This window comes from Megascapheus bottae, chromosome X, assembly GCF_031878675.1.
Source record: "Megascapheus bottae isolate mThoBot1 chromosome X, mThoBot2.hap1, whole genome shotgun sequence".
Taxonomy (NCBI): Eukaryota; Metazoa; Chordata; class Mammalia; order Rodentia; family Geomyidae; genus Megascapheus; species Megascapheus bottae.
This window is the reverse complement of record NC_143547.1, coordinates 79,589,031-79,610,207: the sequence shown is the minus strand read 5'-3', so window position 1 is coordinate 79,610,207 and position 21,177 is coordinate 79,589,031. Positions and strand designations below refer to the sequence as shown.

The following is a 21,177-nucleotide window of genomic DNA, read 5'->3' as shown; positions in this document are numbered from 1 at the left end:
AATCCTAGCTACTCAGGAGGCTGAGATGTGAGGATCACAGTTGAAAGTCCGAGAAACTCTTATCTCTAATAACCACCAGAAAACCGGAAGTGGTGCTGTTGCTCAAGTGGTAGAGAGCTAGGCTTGAGCTGAGGAGTTCAGGGACCATGCCTAGGCCAAGAGTTCAAGCCCCACAGCTAAAGCACCCCCCCAAAAAAATTTGGTTAACAGGGCCCAGGCCATAAGATCAACCCGAGGGCACACATCTATGCGTGCATGCACACACATACACATGCACTGAAGTGAGGTAACTGAGTCACAGCCATCTCAGTGCCTGGCCAGGTGCTGGGGGCTATTGGTTTCACGGACATCCTGGTGCCTTGTCAGGAGCTGAGGGCCTGCCCACCCAGCTCTAGGCCTAGAGGTGAGACAAGCCATCCTTCGAATTGCAGATACCTGGCTCAATGGGGAGAGCCAGGAGGGCCCAGTTTTGGGGAATATGTAGATTCCTCCTGTTGTTTAGTCCCAGGGGAGCCCTGCTCCTTGTGCTGTGTTTTGCATAAATGCTTTGCTAAGCATTAGTCTCCACCCGACGAGTGGCCTTTGTCTTTAAAAGCTTGGTACAAGCTCTGTTCTGGGCTGCAGGTTATTGTAACTATCCCCTTTGCACACTGCCAGCACTCAAATAAAGGCTCTAAAATTCAACCTCTCAGAATGTGGCTTCTCTGTTTTCTCGTGACTGGATTTATATCTGATTTAAGGTGTAATTTACCTTACAGCAACACAAATCCATTTTCTTCTCTAGTGATTTCTTGTCAAGCAAAATATGTTCATTTGAAAGTATTCTGTCATTCACTTCCAATTACAAATAAGTTTGACCTTTTATTGGGTTCCATTATACAATTTTACATAGTACCATTATGATTATAAGCAATAAGTAAGCAAAATGAATGAATGATTGCTGAGCTCTACATTTCCGCATATAGATTTACCTAAAAAAAAAAGTACAAACCAAGCACAGTGGTGCAGATTTCCAGGCACTTTCAAGTTGCTTAAATAGTTACAAAATATGTAAGCACCCTGTTTGAAAGCATGAAAAGTTTGGTGTCAGGAGAAAACACTCCACATATATATCAAATCATTCAATGTTAACATTTGCACAGCTCCAAATATTCCTGAGAAATACCAGTGCCATTCCATTGCCATCCACTTCTCATACATCAGCATATCTTGGGGAGCCATAACCTCTGTCACTCGATGTACCACTAATCGCACAGAACACATGTAATGTGTTGCTCATCCAGGGAGACTGCATTGTGTCTTCTTGTAATATCTAAAATGAAAGAAATATGCATGGTTATCATGGAGTGTCATTACTATTGCCAAAAAAGCCTGTGTATATGAAATTGCAGGCATACTTCAATGGATCACTGACACTGAGCTATTTGAAAATGACAGAAAGCAGAAAGAGCAAAGAATAACATTACCAGACTTAAGTCTTCAGAGCTGTGTTACAAAGGCAGCATAGCAAAAAAGCAGAAAAAAATCGGGTTACTCATTAAGAAAAACAGGAGATCATAAAATGCAAATTTCAATAAAAAGTGATAATGCAATCTTGAAAAAACTGTCTTAACAGATGGTCAGCACAAGAGCTCAAAACAATTGACTAGTATTCTTTTTTTTTTTGCCAGTCCTGGGCTTGATCTCAGGGCCTAAGCACTGTCCTTGGGCTTTCTCAAGGCCAGAGCTCTCCCACTTGAGCCACAGCATCAGTTCCAGCTTTTTCTATATATGTGGTACCGAGGAATTGAACCCCAGTCTTCGTACATGCTGGGCAAGCACTTTTACCACTAGGCCAAACTCCCAGCCCTAGACTACTAATTTTTATCTTCTAGTTTGGTGGCGCTCAGAATCATCTGAGTGCCTTTTTCTTCTTTCTTTCTTTCTTTCTTTCTTTCTTTCTTTCTTTCTTTCTTTCTTTCTTTCTTTCTTTCTTTCCCTTCCCTTCCCTTCCCTTCCCTTCCCTTCCCTTCCCTTCCCTTCCTTTCTCCTTCCTTCCTTCCTTCCTTCCTTCCTTCCTTCCTTCCTTCCTTCCTTCCTTCCTTCCTTCCTTCCTTCCTTCCCTCCTTCTTTCTTTCTTTTGCTCAACACTAGTGCTCTACCACCTAGCCACAGCTCCACTTCTGCCCCTTTCATGGCTATTTGGAATTGAGTCCCACGTACTTTCTTGCCCAGGCTGGCTTTGAACCCCAATCCTCAGATCTCAGCTTCTTGAGTACCTAGGATTACGGACGTGAGCCACTGGTGCCCCATTTCACCAGAGAAGTTTTCAAACATTCAGACACTCCAGGTCCTTCCCTGGAGATTTTGAAGTACTACTAAATGAGGAACAAAGTGAGAAGTGCAGCAGGTCTCTGGCGGCTCAGGGACAATGCCTAGAGCCTGAGTTCAATCTAATACTGTCATACATACACAAAGTACATTTTAAAGACATTGAGATTAGTTAACCTAAGCAACTCAGAATAATTCTTTTTGGAAATCTACAATTTCATTAACATAAAATCATTTTCTGGGTCCATAAATATATAAACATATATATATTCATAGTATTACTATAGATTAGCCATTTTGTATGACAGAGGTCTTACTCTTAGGTTAGATGGCAGAAGATAACAATATATTCACCATCTCCACCCATTTCAAGTATTAACTTAGGTCTCAAGCTTTCAAAGCTGGGTTTTCAGCTTAGCTTTTAAACCTTCAGCAATAAGCCGTCAAACTGGTCTATGATGGAATTACTGGGTCACATCATTAATGTTGCCACAAATTGTAAGGCTTGTATTATTAAACCTATTAGAGAATTTTTAATTGTTACAATATTAATCTTAAAGCATACTTAGATTTAAGTGGTCAGGTGTCACAAATGATACAACATACCAAACACATGCTACAATGACAATGGACAAGAAATCAGCAATGATTAGTCTTGTTTGATTTTTGGCAATAGTGGGATTTGAACTCAGGACATTATGCTTGCTCTCCTAGTGTTCTACTACTTGAGCCTTACTCCCAGCATGGCTTTTTGATGGTTACTTTTGAGCTGGTCTTCAGAACTTTTATGCTCAGGCTGACTCCAAACTATAATCTGTGCTATAAGCCTCTATAGCGTAGTTAGGATTATAGGAATACGTTATCAGTACCTGCCTTTCAATGAATAGTTTTAAGATGATGTGAATTCTTTTGAAAATGTTTAAACCTTGGCTCAGTGCCAGAGACCAATGCCTGTAATCCTAGGTGAGATCTGAGGATCCATGCTGAGTTCTGAGGATCACAGTTCAAAGCTATCCTGGGCCAGAAAGTCTGTGACATTCTTTATCTCCAATTATCCACCAGAAAACCAGAAGTGGTGCTGTGGCTCAAAGCGGTAAAGTGCTAGCCTTGAGCAGTAAAGCTCAGGGACAGTGTCCAGGCCCTGAGTAATAGCACCATGAATGAAAAAAAGTCAACATTTGTATATAACCAGTAAGAACTAGACTTCTCTTGGTTATCTAACAATATGCAATAAAAGAACTTTGGTTCTTACAACTAAGGAAAATAATCATGTCTGGGCCAGAAGCGTAGCCTAATGGTGAATGTTTCCCTAGCATTCACAAAGCTCTGGGTTCAATTACTCAGTACCGCATACACAGAAAAAAGCTGGAAGTGGTGCTGTGGCTCAAGTGGCAGACTGCTGGCCTTGAGCAAAAAGTATCCAAGGACAGTGCCCATGCCCTGAGTTCAAGCCCCAAGACTGGCCAAAAAAAAATAACCATGTTTATAGGAATAACCAGTATAAACAAGTGAAATATCATAGCCAATTTGAAAAACCTTAGGCTTCAGGGGAGGAAAACTGACCATTCCAAGTATCTTCTTTTGTTGTTGTTGGCCCTGGGGCTTGAACTCAGGGTCTAGGCACTAGCCCCTGAACTTATTTTTGCTCAAGGCTAGCGCTCTACTACTTGAGCCACAGTCCCACTTCTGGATTTTTCTGAGTAGCTTATTGGAGGTAGGAGTCTCATAGACTTCTTGCTGGGCTGGCTTGGAACCACGACCCTCAGATCTCAGTCCCTGAGTAGCTAGTATTATGGCATAAGCCACTAGTACCTGGTTCATTTTATCTTGATTACAGTAGTAATAATTAAACAATGTTTCTTCATTTGAATAATTCATTGTATAAGATTAGATCCTGTAGTGCATGCAAACGAACTAACTAGCTGTCAGAATATACTGGCTGAAAACACTATATTTCTTTTGTCTTTTGTAAAACAAAGATTTTAGCTGCATTTTCTACATATTATGAGAAACTTTTCAACAAGACTGTTTCAAGCAGCCAGCTATGTAGTGTATGTGTTGTCACATAAACTGTGATGTTTAGAGAAAGCTATACCTTCACTGAGGTATCTCAAGGAATAGGGAAAGCTTCTGTGCCTTCCTAGTTCTGATCACTTGGCTGATTTAGGAAAGAGAAAAGGGCCATGAAGCTGTTTGTATCCATTCCTAAAAAGGCTAGCACGAATAAAGATGGCAAAAAGGTGACACAGAACAGTAATTCTGGGCTCTAACAAGCAGTGTCATTCCCAGCTACCAAGAATGTGTATGGAGAGGACTGCTGGTCTCACCTCACAGGATGATCTCAGGTCCTTTTGTGCCTGGCCTGGCTTTGAACCTTGATCCTCAGATCTCAGCCTCCTGAGTAGCTAGTTTTACAGGCATGAGCCTCTGTGCCCAGCTGTACGTGAGACTCATCTCCAATTAACCACCAGAAAACTGGAAGTGGCGCTGTAGCTCAAAGTGGTAGAATACTAGCCTTGAGCTGAAGAGCTCAGGGACAGGGCCCAGGCCCAGAGTTCAAGCCCCGCGATTGACCAAAAAAAGAATTTGATTGAAATCCAACTAGCTCTGTTGTCAAAGAAATCTTTTCTTTTGTCATCAGATTTTTCTTATCACTAAACCACAATTCTGTGGGTACCAAGAACTGGTGAGGCAAATTTTGTGTCAGATTCTCCTGCAGAGAGCAATCACTTTCAATCACGGAAATGCAGATTCCATGGGATCTGCCTTAGGAAAATATTCCCACAAGCACTGTAGTTCCTACTTTTATTGGGAGTAAGGGATTTGAGGTGATACTGGGGTTTGGACTCAGGGCCTCCCACTTGTTCGGCTTGCTGCTTGGCTCTACCACTTGAGCCACACATCTCCAGCCCTTCTTTTTGGTCTGGGGATGGGGAATTTCACAGATTTTTCAAATGCCTGCTTGGCTTTATGCTATGATTCTCTATGCCACAGCCTCTTGAATAGCTAGGATTATAGGCATGAGCCATCAGCACCTGTTTATTTTCATCTTAAACTGTCTTTTGCAGTTCTGGAGGTAGAAAGCATAGGGCATTGCATACACTAAGCAAAAGTTCTTCCACCAGCTCCATCTTCAATTATCTCAAAAATTAAGTTTTAAAAAGAAGTATTTAGGCCAGGAGTTTGGCCTAGTGGTTAAAGTGATTGCCTAGCATGCATGAAGACCCAGGTTCGATTCCTCGGTACCACATGTAGAAAAAAAGCCGGAAGTGGTGCTGAGGCTCAAGTGGTAGAGCTCTAGCCTTGAGAAAGTCCAAGGACTGTGCTCAGGCCCTGAGCTCAAGCCCAGGACTGGCAAAAAAAGAAGTATTTATCCTGTCAGTTGTTTCCATTAGAGGGGAAATAAAAGAGTTTATAAGAAGCTTAAAAGGCTCAATTTGCAAACATGTTTAATATGTTTAAATGACTAAGTGACAATCCATGTACAAAGTGCAGGAACAAAGTTTACCAACATCATCCAGAAGTCAGATTTTCCAAATGAAGTCAGTAGATGTATAAAAGTGGCAAGTACTAAATGATTACATAATTTGAATATAAAGATAATCAAGTTTCTATGCATGCGTGTGTGTGTGTGTGTGTGTGTGTGTGTGTGTGTGTGTGTGTGTGTGTGTGTGTGTGTGTGTGTGTGTGTGTCCCTGAGCTGTTCTGCTTAAAGTTTTCCTGCCTGGGCTGGCTTTGAACCTCCATCCTAAGATCTCAGTCTCCTGAGGAGATAGGATTTCAGGTGTAAGCCACTGGTACCTGGTTCACTCATTTTTTTTTAGGGTACGCATTTCTAAGTCCACTATGAGTGCCACTAACCCTCAGCGATAGATTTACATGCTGAGAAGTTGTATAGACTGTAGTAGGTCAATCCCTAAGTACTGAAAATCAGTCAGGATCTCACGTAAAGCACGAATTCTAATTTCCTATAGTAAAGGCAGGGATACTCATTTGATAACATGGTCTAGACCATCATTTCACTTCTTTTGGACTCTTACTCACATTTACAGTGGATCAATTTAGAATTTCTCAGCTAGTTGTTTTAATGTCATTATAGCACAAAAACCAAAAAGGCTTACCACAGTGAATTGCTTTCAGAGCAGTTTTAGATCCTTGCTGCATTTTTGCTTTTCCTTATAGCACTTAAATGCTTTGGGATATCACAAACAATTTTAACAATACTGAGGAATTTCAAAGTAATACATTCCCAATGAAGAGATTTTGCTAATTAACATTTTAGAGCCCCCAGATCATGTTTTCACTTTCAACCACTCATGACTTGCCTGCTCATGGATAATGTCAGACAATTCTTTCACCATGTCTCTGAAATTTGACTTTAGCCCTTCGTGGTATTCAATTTGATCCTCTTTAATTAGCCGCTCATTTAGCTCAAGTGCAATGCTACATGCTTGTATGAATTTCCTGTGGAGAAACATCAACGATATAAATTTCATTACTTATTCTTAAAGGTTTTCATTGACAATCAATCTGGTAAAAATCTAGTAAACCATGGCTTATTTAGGAGGAAGATTCCAGCTGTCAATTTTCTCAGTGTATAGTTCTTGTTACTTCCTTCTTTCTTTTCTATCTTTGCTCTATGACTTCTTAGCTCCCTTAAATACTGGCATCAAACACAAAACAGGAAGCCTATTTTCTTTTTTTTCCTTCTTTTTTTGTGGGTCATGGGGCTTGAACTTGGCCTGGGTGCTGTCCCTGAGCTCTTTAGCTCAAGGCTCTCACCCTATTCCTGGGACTGGGCATTGTCCATGAGCTCTTCAGCTTAAGACTACTGCCCTACCCTTGAGCCAAGCCCCACTTTCCATTTTCTAGAGGTTAATTGGAGATAAGAGTCTCAGGACCTTTTTTGCCAGGGCTAGCTTTGAACCTTGATCTTCAGATCTCAGCCTCCTGAGTAGCTAGGATTATGGGCATTAGCCACTGTGCCTGGCCAGGAAGCATATTTTCTTTACTATGTTATTGGTATTACCTTGGCTGGTGGTATATTAACATTGCTTTATCAGTAAATAATGAGCCATTTATTAGGAAATGATTTGGTGCTTTCTATGTGTAAAATTCAGGGCTGGGTTGTACTCTCCCTAGGTTAGTAAGAGAAGTGACGATTTATCACTAAAGCATTTTCAGCTGGGCACTAATAGCTCACAATTGTAAACCCACCTACACAAGAGACAGATCTGAGGATTCCTGTTCAAAGGTAGCCCAAGTGGATAAATCTGAGACTCTTATCTCCAATTAACCAGCAAAAAGCCAGAAGCAGAGTTATTGTTCAAGTGGTAGAATGCCAGCCTTGAGCAGAAAAAGCTAATATGAAGTCCTGAGTTCAACCTCAGTACTGGCACAATGAAAAAGTAGTTTTCATTATTTTATGGGGATATGTTTAAAGTCCATAGATTTTGGGCTGGGAGTTTGGCCTAATGGTAGAGCACTTGCCTAGCATGCATGAAGACCTGGGTTCAATTCCTCAGTACCACATACATAGAAAAAAGCCAGAAGTGGTGCTGAGGCTCAAGCGGTAGAGCTCTAGCCTTGAGAAAGTCCAAGGACAGTGCTCATGCCCTGAGCTCAAGCCCAGGACTGGCAAAAAAAGTCCATAGACTTTATCTGAGGGGACAAAGTGCCTTATTGTTCATATGCTTTGTATGGCTGCATAGTAGCTAGTAAGAGTTGTTTGTATATGGCATGCATGTATTATTTAAAAGGGAAAATATTTCTGTCATTTGTTGGGCTTGAAGTCAGAGCCTGGGTGCTGTCCCTAACCTCTTTTTGCTCAAGGCTAGCACTGTGTCGCTTGCATCTACAGCTCTCCTTCAGGTTTCCTGGTGGGCAATTGAAGATAAGAGTCTCACAGATATTCCTGCCCAGGTAGGCTTTGTACTGTTATAGTCAGTAGCTAGAATTTACAGGTATGAGCCACGAGTGCTTGGCCTAAAAATTTTTATTTGAGACAAGATCTTGGTATGTTGTTGAGGCTGTCATTGAACTAGTGATCATCCTAACTCAGTCTCCCAAGTGCTGGGTTTACAGCAATGTATCATCATTTTCATCTAGGCATGCATTAATAATAACTTACTCTGTAAACTGGGATAGCTATAGACATATAAACAGGAAAAGAAATAACATAAATTAGAAGCCAATGAGTAAAGAGGCTATCATCTTTCTCCTTAAGTGTGCTTTACTCAACTACTTTTCTTGTTCTGAAAACAAACTGAATACAAACTGTTCTGAAACAATAGGTATATATGTCTACATATAAACTTATACACGCAATTGTACTAGGGGTTAAACTCAGGGCCTTTTTCTTGCTGGGCGGGTGCCCCAGCCCTTGAGCCACACCCCTAGCTTTTCTTTTTGACCTTTCAGACACACCTTAGCTTACAGAGCTGTTCACTGCATACGAGACAGCACATGTCCTAGACAGGCAGAAGGCAAGTAAATTAAAGACACAGGATAGTAACACGCTTATGGAGCTTGTCCAATTCCACTTTTATTCTTACCCTAAATGTTCTGAAAATGCTATAACACAACGGCGATTGGGAAAAGAAGGAAATCATGTAATGAATGTAGGCTTATGTTTGTGTCACTTAAACTATCCAAAGCAGTAAAGTAAGTTGGCATATTTAATCTCTTATGTCACTGGGACATTGCTAATATTCTAGAATATGAAATAGATTATGTATTTCCTCACTACTTAAAATACTACTCAGGAAATTTAAATATTATGAAAGCACAGACAGAGAATGTCCTTTTTTGGAAGAATGTGTTGAGTACTTTGTTGCTGTTTTTATTTTGTGATGGGCAGTAGTAGGGCTTGAACTCAGGGCCTGGGCACTGTTCTTTAGCTTTTTTTCCTTTTTTTTGCCAGTTGTGGGGCTTGAGCTCAGGGTCTGAGCGCTGTCCTTGGACTTTCTCAAGGCTAGAGCTCTAACACTTGAGCCACAGCACCACTTCCAGCTTTTTTCTATGTATGTTGTAGCGAGGAATAGAACCTGGGCCTTCATGCATGCTAGGCAAGCACTTTATCAATAGGCCAACCTCCTGGCCCCCACTTAGTTTTGTTTTTTTTTGCTCAAGGCTTGCTCTCTACCACTGAAGCCAAGCTCTACTTCTGGACTTATGCTGGTTAATTGGGGATAGGAATCTTATAGACTTTTCTGTGTAGGCTGCTTTTGACCCTGGATCCTCAGAATAGCTAAGATTATAGGTGTGAGCCACTGGTACCCACTTTCTTTTCTCTTGTTTTTAGAAGAACATGAAGGAAATAATAGAGGTTTAGTGAAAACACTATAAAACACTTACCTAAACATGTCTTTCAATTCATTTACTTTCTTAGGTGGGTACTTGCTGGATTGACTGTCATTTAAGAAAGCCCTTGCATAAGCTAATGGACCAGCATTGACCTAAATTACAAAGGGAGAAAAAAATGAAAGCGTTATCAACATGTAATCAAAAAGTTATTGCATTATTTTCTTTCTATTAAAACCGAAGGGCTGTAGATCTTGGGTAGCTCTGTGATAGCAATTTGCCTGGCATGTATACTAAAACTATACTATTACTATTACTATATATTATTAGATTATTATGTTACTATTTTATATAATAATTACATTAATATATTATTATATATTTCTGTTCTATTACTATTTTACTATTACTGCCTATTATTACTATACACCCAACAAAGTTATGTGGAAAAAAATGAAATAATCTGGAAATATGATACTCTAATAAGTTAATGCTTTCTGTTTTTTTGTTTTGTTTTGTTTTTTTTTTTGTATTTTGCCAGTCCTGGGCTCAAGCTCAGGGCCTGAGCATGTCCTTGGACTTTCTCAAGGCTAGAGCTCTACCACTTGAGCCTCAGCACCACTTCCAGCTTTTTTCAATGTATGCACAGAATCGAACCCAGGTCTTCATGCATGCTAGGCAAGCATTCTACCACTAGGCCAAACTCTCAGCCCTGATTTCTGATATGTAAATTATAAGGCTTGTCTAGTCATAGAAATTTATGTTGAAGTCCTCTGACATAAGATAAAAATTTATAGAACTTAAACCTAACTTCTTTATTATGTTAATAAAAAATGAATAGATGCAATTTTGTATTCAATGAGAACATAGCACACAACTAAATTAATGCTTGCTCTATACCCCCTATGAAACAAGAGAAACAAGGAACACTTTCATCTGATCATATAAAATAATATTTATGGAAATGAACTTCAAGAAATGGAAATGAGAGGGGTTTTCTGTTACTGTTTTTGTTTCTTTTTGTCTTGTTTGTTCATTTATCTGTCTTTGGTAGCGGTAAGGGGGGGCCCAGAAATGGAGGGCCAAGGGATGAACAAATACAGCAGTGGTACTCACTAGATACTATGTTGAAAATCAACTATACGGGCTTCGAGTGTGGCCTAGTGGTAGAGTGCTTGTCTAGCATATATGAAGCCCTGGGTTCGATTCCTCAGTACCACATAGACAGAAAAAAGCTGGAAGTGGTGCTGTGGGTCAAGTGGCAGAGCACTAGCCTGGAGCAAAAAAGTGTTCAAGGACAGTGCCCAGGCCCGGGTTTAAGCCCCCGGCCTGGGAAAAAAGAAAAGTATAAAAGAAAGAAAATGAGCTATACAACTTGTAAATGGGGACAGGTGGGAAAAACTGGAAGAAAGCAAGGAAAGGGAAGACACTGTCCAAAAAGAAATGTACTCTTTACCTAACTTATGTAACTGTAACCCCTTTGTACACTGCCTTTATAATGACAATAAAGTTTTTTTAAACAGAAATAGTTTACTACATGTTGGGTCATCAACATACCTGCACGGAAACACAGCCCTGTAACTTAAGTTGAAGCTGAATCATGTCCACATCAGCAGAGGAGCAAAGCTTCTGCAACTCTGCAGTTTTGTCTTTTATCTCATCAGTAGCAACATCGATTGGTTTTAAATTAATCTGCTGTTCACAGCTTATAGGAATCCTCTTCTTCACATAGGGAAAGGAGTTTGACGCTATTAAAATGTTAAGATGAATTACTTGTCTTTAGAAAATAATGCATTCAAAAAAAGAAAATAATTCATTCAACTGAATTAAATTTTAAAAAATCCAACGTATTTAACTCTGTCCATATTTTCTCTAAAAAATACTGTAGGGTATCATTTAGTATGACTGCTTGAGGATTAAGAGATAAGTTCTCTTTATGAGACACTTCTAAGCAATTATGTGTCATGGGAAACCAGTTTGTACAAACTTGGAATAGTCCAACAACAAATGATTAAAACTTCAGTTATGTGCTACTGCTGGCTAGATGGTACTGATATATACCAGAAAGGACCAAGACAAAATGGACATGAAGAGGCTTACTTACTAGTCAAGATCGTACGGCGTTTACACTGTTCTTCCACAGAGCCTTGCTTTTTGCCTGATAAGGTATATGGAGCCTCAAAAACAAATCTGTTGATATTATGAGTTCTTTCAAACTCTGTCTTTCTCTCTGTGAGTTCTTTTTCATCAAAGTATGGCTTCACATAAGTGACTTGGATATGAGCATGTTTTGGATCAAGTTCTTTGGCATTAACCTATGAGATATTACCCAAAAAATTCAATGGAAGGAAAAAGGAAGTATTGATTCTTTTCTCCTTTAAGACCATATAGAAAAGTATGTCATTATGATTGTGCTCCCAACTGAATAGACACCCACAGGAAAACTTTGTTCCTTTTTAAGGATCTATTTTTTCCCCCTGATTATAAAGAAGTTAGAGAGACCTATTTGGAAAGTATAGACATGGTGAAAGAAGATAAGCTCACACCTGCAATCCTATCTGCTCAAGAAGTGAAGATTGGGAAGATCACATTTCGAAGCCAGTTCCAAAAAAAAAAAAAGTTTGGGCAAACAAGTTCAAAAGAATCACACTAAAACGAGTGAATAAAAGCTAGGTGCCTTGGCACATGCTGTCATCTTAGCTAAGTGGGAAGTGTGACTAGGAGGATCAAAGTATAAGCAGGTCCAGAAAAAAAGTGAGACCCTATCTCAAAATAACCAAAGTAAAAAGGTCCAGAGGCATGGCTCAACTGGTAGAGTATCTTCTTCATTCTACCTAAATGAGAGGCCTTGAGTTCAAACACCAGGACCACCAAAAGAAAAAAAAAAAAGAAATGTTAGAAAGTAGAAAATACAGTAATCCTTCCATAGTGACTATTATGTTCGCTTTTCACTCATTTACTTCCAGTTATTTTCTGTGTATATATATTAAAAATTGAGTTCAGACTAAACATTGTTTTATAATCACATCTCTAAAATAGCTGTATATTATATAAATACTACTTCAATAAAAACATATTTCTACAGTGAGATCACTGACATGGCTTTAATTGGATGTATCTATTATTCTCCCATGTGTGCAAGCATATGGGCATATTAATGGAAACTAATGATTGGCATTCCTACGATGCTGTACCAACCTGCAGTGCACAGGGAACTACGCATTCCCCACGAAAGGGGCTCCTTTCTAGTTTCTGTGTTGTGATAATTACTGGGGTTTGAACTCAGAGCCTTGCACTTGCCAGGCATGCACTCTACTTCATGAGCAATATCTTCAGCCAAACAGGGGATGGAACCTTCTGTACCCTGCTTTGGCAGGGCCCAGTGGGATGCATAATCTTTAGAGTAAGACTCAAAACATTTCTACTAACTCATTTCATTACAAATTGAACTACAGATATTTTAGAATTAAGTGTGTTTCCTCAAATGATTTTAATAATAAAATATATAACTAAGAATCAAGGTATACAATAAAACTTACAATAATACTTGGTTAAGCACACTAGCTCCTATGTGATTTATGTACCAACAACTCGAACTACTCTTCATATATTAATTGATTTAATCTATACAAAAAACAAGTACTATTATTATTTCCATTTTACTAGTGAACAAAATAAAATATAGAGTGGTTTAATAATTTCCTCATGTTTATAAACTACAAAATAACATATTGGAGATTTGAGCTCTGGTCTCCCTGACTCCAAGACCTCTATTCTTTATTCTATTATGGGGAGAGTTCTAGCTCCATATTTCACATAGATAAACTGGGGAAAAAATCAGAAGTATACTGGGCACTGTTGGCTCACTGTAATCCTAGCTACACAGGAGACTGAGATCTGAGGATCATGGTTCAAAGCTAGCCCAGGCAGGAAAATCCTTGAGACTCTTTTTTGGGGGGAGCATGGGGCTTGAACTCTGGCCCTGGGTATTGTCCCTGAGCTCTTCACCTCAAGAATACCACCCTACCCTTGAGCCAAAGCCCCATTTCCCATTTTCTAGTGGTTAATTGGAGATAAGAGTCTTGTGTTCTTCAGTGCCTGGCTGGCTTTGAACCTTGGTCCTGAGATCTCAGCCTCCTGAGCAGCTAGTATTACAGGTGCTGGCTTCCTTGAGGCTCTTATCTCCAATTTACCACCAAAAAGTTGGAAGTGGCCTGTGGCTCAAGTGGTAGGGCGGTAGCCTTGAGCTGAAGAGTTCAGGGATAGCACCCAGGCCCAGAGTCCAAGCCCTATGACTGACAAAAAAAGGTGAAAGTGGATTTGTAGCTCAAGTGGTAGGGCACTAACCGGAGAAAAAACGTTCACAGACAGTGCTCAGGCCCTGAATTCAAGACCAATAATCAGTAAACAAAATTAAGAGCAATATGACAAATCTGGAATAACAATGATTTCAAAATGCAGGGCATATATTACCTTGTCTGAATCCTGTATTATCTTGACATTTTCTGTGCCAAATTTTTCACCATAAAGTTTAACAAGTCTCAAGGAAATCTCTGAGAGTCCAGTAAGTTTGGGCTCTTTGTAGATGTACTCCTTTCCATCCTCTTCTTCAAAAAAAGACTATTAGAAAAGTAAACAAGTACTTTGTGACTAGTGCGAGAACAGCATTTACAGGAAATCTACTAAATAGTAATGATATATTTGAAAGACATTTAAGAACATTGCTATAAACCACATAAATGTTCATCCTTTCAATTGAAACTAAATATGACATTTCAAATTCATGATTATATGAATATATTATTACCCTAAAGAAATTTCCATATTAGAATTTCCTCCTTCCTTGTATATTTTATCTGTTTTGTGTTGGAAAATTTTAGCTGTCAGATATTAAACAGAAGCTTAGCAGAAAATGAAACTGAAATCCAAACCTTATGTATTGTACTCTGAGCCAATCATTTAGTTATTAGAACCAAACTGAACTTTAAAATTAGAAAATAAGGTCTTGTGGTTGTAATAGATATTCTCTTTAGAAAGAATTCTAGATCTAATTACTGCTGTTATAATAATCTAATAAGCTAAAGGTGAATGTTTAAAGAGGAAAAACAACTTGATGAAGTATACTTACTTGGCCATAAAAGGCAACTCTGAAGAAAGTACCTAGAAGTCTTTTTTTCGTGTGCATAACCTCCAAAATTTTTGTGTAAGCGCCATGAAGAGTTCTATAAACTTGCGTAAGTTTCTGAGAAATGAGGATATATAGATCAGATTTGTCTTTTGACAAATAATTGAATGTCATAAAGATGAATTTACAAAAATAAAAACAATATTTTTAAAATCTGAGGACATGCCATTCAGATTTGCCCGCCCTCCACATGCAACAATGAGCCAAAAGTTATCAACAATTTTAGGTCAATGAGCTAAAGATGGTAAAATAACACTTTTGTAACATTTTATTTACATATATTTTTGCTTGAACTTAGGGCCTGGGTTTTGTCCTTGAGCCTCTTTATACTCAAGGCAACCATTCTACCACTTGAACCACAGCACTTCTTCCTATTTTTTCTGAGTAGTTTATTGGAGATAGTAGTCTCACAGATTTTTTTCTGCTCCAGCTGGCTTCAAACCATGATCCTCAGATCTTCTCCTGAGTAGCTAGGGTTACAGGCGTGAGCCACTGGTGCCAGGATTTTATTCCTTACAGAAACATACATTCTGTGTGTGTGTGTGTGTGTGTGTGTGTGTGCATGCCTATATATTTGTGTGTCCCTATGGGCACACATGCTGATCTGAGGCTTGAACTCAGGGCCTGAGCAAGGTCCTTGAGCTTTTTTGCTCAAGGAGAGTACTTCATGACTTGAGCCACAGCTACATTTCTGGCTCTCTTTTTTGGCAGTTAATAAAAGTCTCATGGACTTCATTGCACAGAATGGCTTTGAACTGTGACCCTCATCTTCCTGAATAGAAAGGATTACAGGCCTTACTTTTCACCATAGAGATATGGAACCAACCTAAATTCCCCTCAGTTGATGATTGGATCAACAAGATGTGGTATTTATACACAATGGAATTCTGTGCTGCCATCAGAAGAAATGACATTTGTAAGGAAATGGAAAGACTTAGAAAAAAATCATATTAAGTGAAGAGCCAGACTCAAAAGAACATAGGCTCAATGGTTTCCTTCATTTCTCATAATTAGTAGAAACCTTGGACTCTCCTAGCAGAGGTTTACAATAGGGCAAAACCTAGATATATAAGGCCATATAGGATGAGGTTAAATGAAAGGACTTTCAAGATATAGAAAGAAGAGCCATATAAAGTGTGACTGTACCAGAGCTCTTCAGCTCAAGGCTATCACCCTACCCTTGAGCCAAGCCCCACTTCCCGTTTTCTAGAGGTTAATTGGAGATAGAGTCTCAGGTCGTTTTGTGCCTGGGCTGGCTTTGAACCTTGATCCTCAGATCTCAGCCTCCTGCACAGTGAAGTTCTTATTTTGAGACAATTGACCACCAAAAAACTGAAAGTGGAGCTGTAAGCGGAGTGCTAGGCTGGTGTGAAAAAGCTAAGGGATAGTGCTTAGGCCCTGAATTCTAGAGCCTGGACTGGCACTGAAGAAATAATAGAAATAAACTAATGTTTCTCAACAGATGAAAGGATAAAAAAATTGTTATATATTTATCCAGTGGATAGATATATGTCACCATGAAAAGGAATCTAATTCTCATATATGTAACACTGATATGAGGTAATCTTTGGTTGCTATCACTGAAACTTTTCATATTCCACAGAGATATATCAAAAATGTACATTGGGGGGTGAGAATATGGCCTAATTGTAGAGTGCTTGCCTAGCATGCATGAAGCCCTGAGTTTGATTCCTCAGTACTACATAAACACAAAAAGCCAGAAATAGCACTGTGGCTCAAGTGTTACAGTGCTAGCCTTGAGTAAAAGAAGCTCAGGGACAGTGCCCAGGCCCTGAGTTCTAGCTCCAGGAATGGCAAAAAAAAATGTACATCAGGGCCTGGTAGTGTGGCCTAGTGGTAGAGTGTTTGCATAGCTGCATAAAGCCCTGGTTTTGATTCCTTGGTACCACACGAAAGATTGATTCCCACCCTGTTTTCCCAGGTGCACACAGATACCAGGCAAGCTGCCAAAGTACAGACTGCCTGACTCCAGCTGTTAATCTACCTAAGCCTTGCTGTAAACATCCAATCATGGGCCCAACTGGAAAGCCTCCACCATCCTTGCTTCTGCCACCTTGCTCAGACTCCATAAAACACCAAGTCCTGCCCCAGCTCATACACACAACACACAATCCCCTGGGGAAAGTCTGTGCCTCTCACTATTTCTCAATAAACAGTCTTTGCCTTTTGACCATCAAGTCTGGCCTATTCCTTTGCCATTATTCTCCATTTTCCCATACCACATACACAGAAAAAGGCAGAAATGGTGCTGTACCTCAAGTGGTAGAATGCCAGCCTTGACATGGCGTAAGGACAATGCCTAGGCTGTGTTCAAGCCTCAAGACTGGCCAAAAAATGTAATCAGTTTCCTAGATACAATTACCTCATTTCAAACAGTATGCCAGGGAATCTATATGGCAGCTTATACCATTTAATTAATGGGCAGAGAAGATTTTTTTTTTTGAGAGCAAAATGTCTCTTGGGTTTCCATTAGTATGATCTTCATCTAAGAGATGATGAGACCTATAATTTGAAATGCTTATAAGAACTCTGGGCCTTGGCCTTCCCTGAGCTCTTCAGCTCAAGGCTACCACTCTACCCCTTGAGCCACCACCCCACTTCTGATGTGGGTGTTTTTTGGTACTGAGATTTGAATTCAGCCCACTGTCCTATCACTGAGCCATACCCTCATCCTTTTCTGCTTCAGCTTGGTTTTCAAACAGGATTTTTCCTGTGTTAGCTTCAGACAGTGATCCTCCTACCTCTATCCCCCTTTACCAGGGTTACAGGTATAGAGCACCACCCTCAGCCAATTGAAGTCTAGGCGATCGGAGTCACATTTACCTATGTTCCTATGGAAACAGTGTACATATTTTCTATGGATTATTTTTGTTGCTTGTGGAGCTTGAACTCTGGGCCTTGGTGCTGTCCTTGAGCTCTTTCGCTCAAGGCTAGCATTCTATCACTTGACTCATAGTGCCACTTGGTTTTCTGGTGGTTAACTGGAGATAACAGTCTCTCAGACTTTCCTGCTTGGGCTAGATTTGAACTGTGATCCTCAGATCTCAGCTTTCTGAGTAGCTAGGATTACAGGAGTGAGCCACTGGAACCAGGCCTCTGTGGATTTTTGCTCACTTTTCCAAGATGCTATAAAGAGTGCCCCTTAACTACCAAGTAAAGATTTGCTTGTACAATGGAAGAATGGTTCAGAAGCTTAGTGTTGGGAGTTTTTTTCAATAATAAACTATTTTGAAATAATTAGTAAAAAATGTAATGCTTTGACAAAAAGAGGAATGGCAAATCTTATTATTTTGCTCCTATGCTATTCTTGGTCCTCTATTATGACCTAGACTTAATTCTAGGTTATCAATATAGTCTTGAATTCCACTGATTTTTCAAGCATGCCCAAAATACATCAAGAGCATGACAAATAGGAAGACCTAGAACCTGAGAGGAGAAAGTAAGTTTGATCAAAACCAGTACGGAGCAGATATGAGAACACTATCAACATACTAAATACATGTGCTTATACAGTCAGAAACTTCAACAATGAAAGACTACTTATTTTTGTTGTTTTTTTAACTGTATTTTTTGTCTTTTCTTTTCTTTTTTTTTTGGTACTGGGGACGTTGCACTTACTAGGCAAGCACTTTGCCACTGAGCTACATCCCAGCCCAAGACTACTTAGTTTTGAAACATCTTGGGTTTAAAGTCATTCCTTTCTCAACACAAAGAAATAGAAATGATAATGTGATATGGTCTCAGAGACTTGAATATCAAACATGAAAGCATTCCTGCTTAGTAGGGGTGGCAACAGCTGATAAATTATGCTATTATTCTTTACGAACTACCCTTCACTCACAGTCTGCATAATATCCCATCTAGGGATGTTACTTGCATTTTCAGTACCTTCATTCTTAGCACTCAATAGGAAGAACACAATCACTTCTCTTATCTCCTTCCCTTGATCCGGGGGTGAGGGGAGTGGGGTTTGGGTAGCAACATAGAAGTTCAGGAGACTTTTCTGGAAGTGGTATCTTTTCTGGTAGTTTTCAAGTTCAGTGAAAACTACAGTGATTATTTTATACCCTGAAAGGGGGGAGCTAGCTAGATGAAAATACTTGGAGAACTATAGGACTAATTTCTATTTTAATCTTTTAATATAATTTGGAAAGTGTTTATGAACATAAATGAATAGAAGACAGCATAGAAAATTATTCATTTCAGAGCATTTTTAAGATTTGTAAATTTTTGTGGTGCCTCATGCAGCTCCTGGCCTTTGCACATGCTAGGCAAGTGCTCTTAAAACTGAGATCCATCCCAGTATATTTATATAGTATGAAAGTTATAATCAGACTGGGGAACAGTGCTTACCTAGTATGCATGAGATCCTAGGTTCTATCTTCAGCCCCAGAAAGAAAGGATAAAGTATGTACATTCTTTTTTTTTGCCAGTCCTGGGGCTTGAACTCAGGACCTGTACCCTGTCCTTGGACTTTCTCAAGGCTCTACCACTTGAGCCACAGCACCACTTCTGGCCTTTTCTATATATGTGGTACTGAGGAATCAAACCCAGGTCTTTCTGTATGCTAGGCAAGCACTTTATCACTAGGCTAAACTCCCAGCCCAGTATGTACATTCTTTAATAAAATTCCTATATCATGATTTATTGAACCTTCACTCTTCAGAAGACACACAGCAGAGTGATAAGAACATAATCATATTAGTGCTTTTCCCAGGAACAAAACAAAAAAGATTTAGTCCAATGATGAAAATGTTAAATTGCTTACCTCAAACTCTCGGCGTTTCTCATAAATTGGGATGATTAACTTGGAAATTTCAGAAATCACTTCATAACGCTCTGCCTTCCATAAGCCATCCACGCACTGTTCTAGCAACTCCAGCAAAACTTCCTGCATTGACAGAAAATACAATCAGGAATCAATAATAATTTTGAAGCATTCAAGTTAATGAAGAACAGAGTATATGAAGGGGACTGGAGTATCTTTGTGTGTGACTACATATTTTTTTTTTGCCAGTACTGGGACTTGAACTCAGGGGCCTGGGCACTGACCCAGGGCTTTGTCAAGGCTAGCACTCTACCCTTGAGCCACAGTGCCACTTCCTGGCTTTTTCTGTGTATGTGGTACCCTAGGAATTGAATCCAGGGCTTCGTGCATACCAGGCAAGCACTCTACCAGTAAGCCATTCTCCCAGCCCCTACATAATTTTTTTTGAGACAAGGTCTTGCTTGGCAGTCCAGTCTGGCCTTGCATATATGGATCCTTCTACATCAACCTTCCAAGTGCTGGTAATACAGATATATGCCACTATGCCATATTGATGACTCTATATTTTCTTAATCACATCTGATCTCAGGAGTCTGAGATCTGAGGATCACGGTTTGAAGCCAGCCAGGGCAGGAAAAGTGCTTGAGACTTATCTCCAAATAACTACGAGAAAACTGGAAGTGGTGCTGTGGCTCACTGTGGTAGCCTGGAGCTTAAGAGCTCAGGGACAGCACCCAGGCTCAGAGTTCAAACCCCATGACCAAAAGAAAAGATCTAACCACTTTGACAAACATTTCGGAAAAATTTATTATAAAGTTTTATATAGAGAGAGTATATACATATACATACATGTATATATTCCCTTGGGTCTAGTAAGTTCCAAGTGTTATTCAAGATAATTGAAAACATAAATACACCATTTTAAATTTTTTTGTGCTGGTTCTGGGACTTAAATTCAGGGGCCTTAGTACTGTCCTTGAGCTTTTTGACTTAAGGTTGGCACTCTACCATTTGAGCCACAGATCTGGCTATTTTTGGGAAGTTAATTCGAGATGAGCTCCACAGACTTTCCTGCTTAGGCTGGCTTCTAATCATGACCCTCAGATCTCAGCCTCATGAGCAGCAGGAGATTATAGATGTGAGTCCCTGGCATGTAGCATATATATAACATATTTTAAAAACAAGCTTTATTCACAGTTGTTACAAACTGAAAATAATCTAAATTCAATAAATATGAGAATGAAATGGAAAGATATATGTTAAAATAATGGAAAATTAATGATGGTAAAGAACAAAATTTCAATATACTAAACAAAAGGATACATATTAAAATATTTTATGATATCAAGAGTAATCTATAGGGATAGAAAGCAGATGTTGGGAAGCTGGGTGTGGTGGCTCACGCCTATAATCCTAGCTACTCAGGAGGCTGAGATCTGAGGATCGAGGTTCAAAGCCAGCCCACTCACAAAAGGACACGAGACTCTTATCTCCAATTAACCTCTAGAAAATGGGAAGTGGGGCTTGGCTCAAGGGTAGGGCGGTAGCTTTGAGCTGAAGAGCTTAGAGACAACACCCAGGCTAAGTTCAA

General features: G+C 39.6%; 1 protein-coding gene across 2 annotated transcripts in view; it reads right to left on the bottom strand.

The window, feature by feature from the left end:
* Nucleotides 1-864: 864 nt before the first annotated feature.
* Nucleotides 865-21,177, bottom strand: part of Dock11 (dedicator of cytokinesis 11) — a 199,470-nt gene continuing 179,157 nt past the window's right edge. For both annotated transcript variants that reach the window (XM_090325778.1, XM_090325779.1), the window contains 8 exons: nt 19,587-19,709; nt 14,741-14,854; nt 14,086-14,232; nt 11,717-11,927; nt 11,170-11,360; nt 9,667-9,767; nt 6,636-6,774; nt 865-1,312 (listed from right to left, as the gene is read on the bottom strand). In XM_090325778.1, coding sequence (XP_090181904.1) covers nt 1,193-1,312; nt 6,636-6,774; nt 9,667-9,767; nt 11,170-11,360; nt 11,717-11,927; nt 14,086-14,232; nt 14,741-14,854; nt 19,587-19,709 — 1,146 coding nt within the window. In that variant the 3' untranslated portion in view covers nt 865-1,192. The remainder of the gene's footprint in view (nt 1,313-6,635; nt 6,775-9,666; nt 9,768-11,169; nt 11,361-11,716; nt 11,928-14,085; nt 14,233-14,740; nt 14,855-19,586; nt 19,710-21,177) is intronic.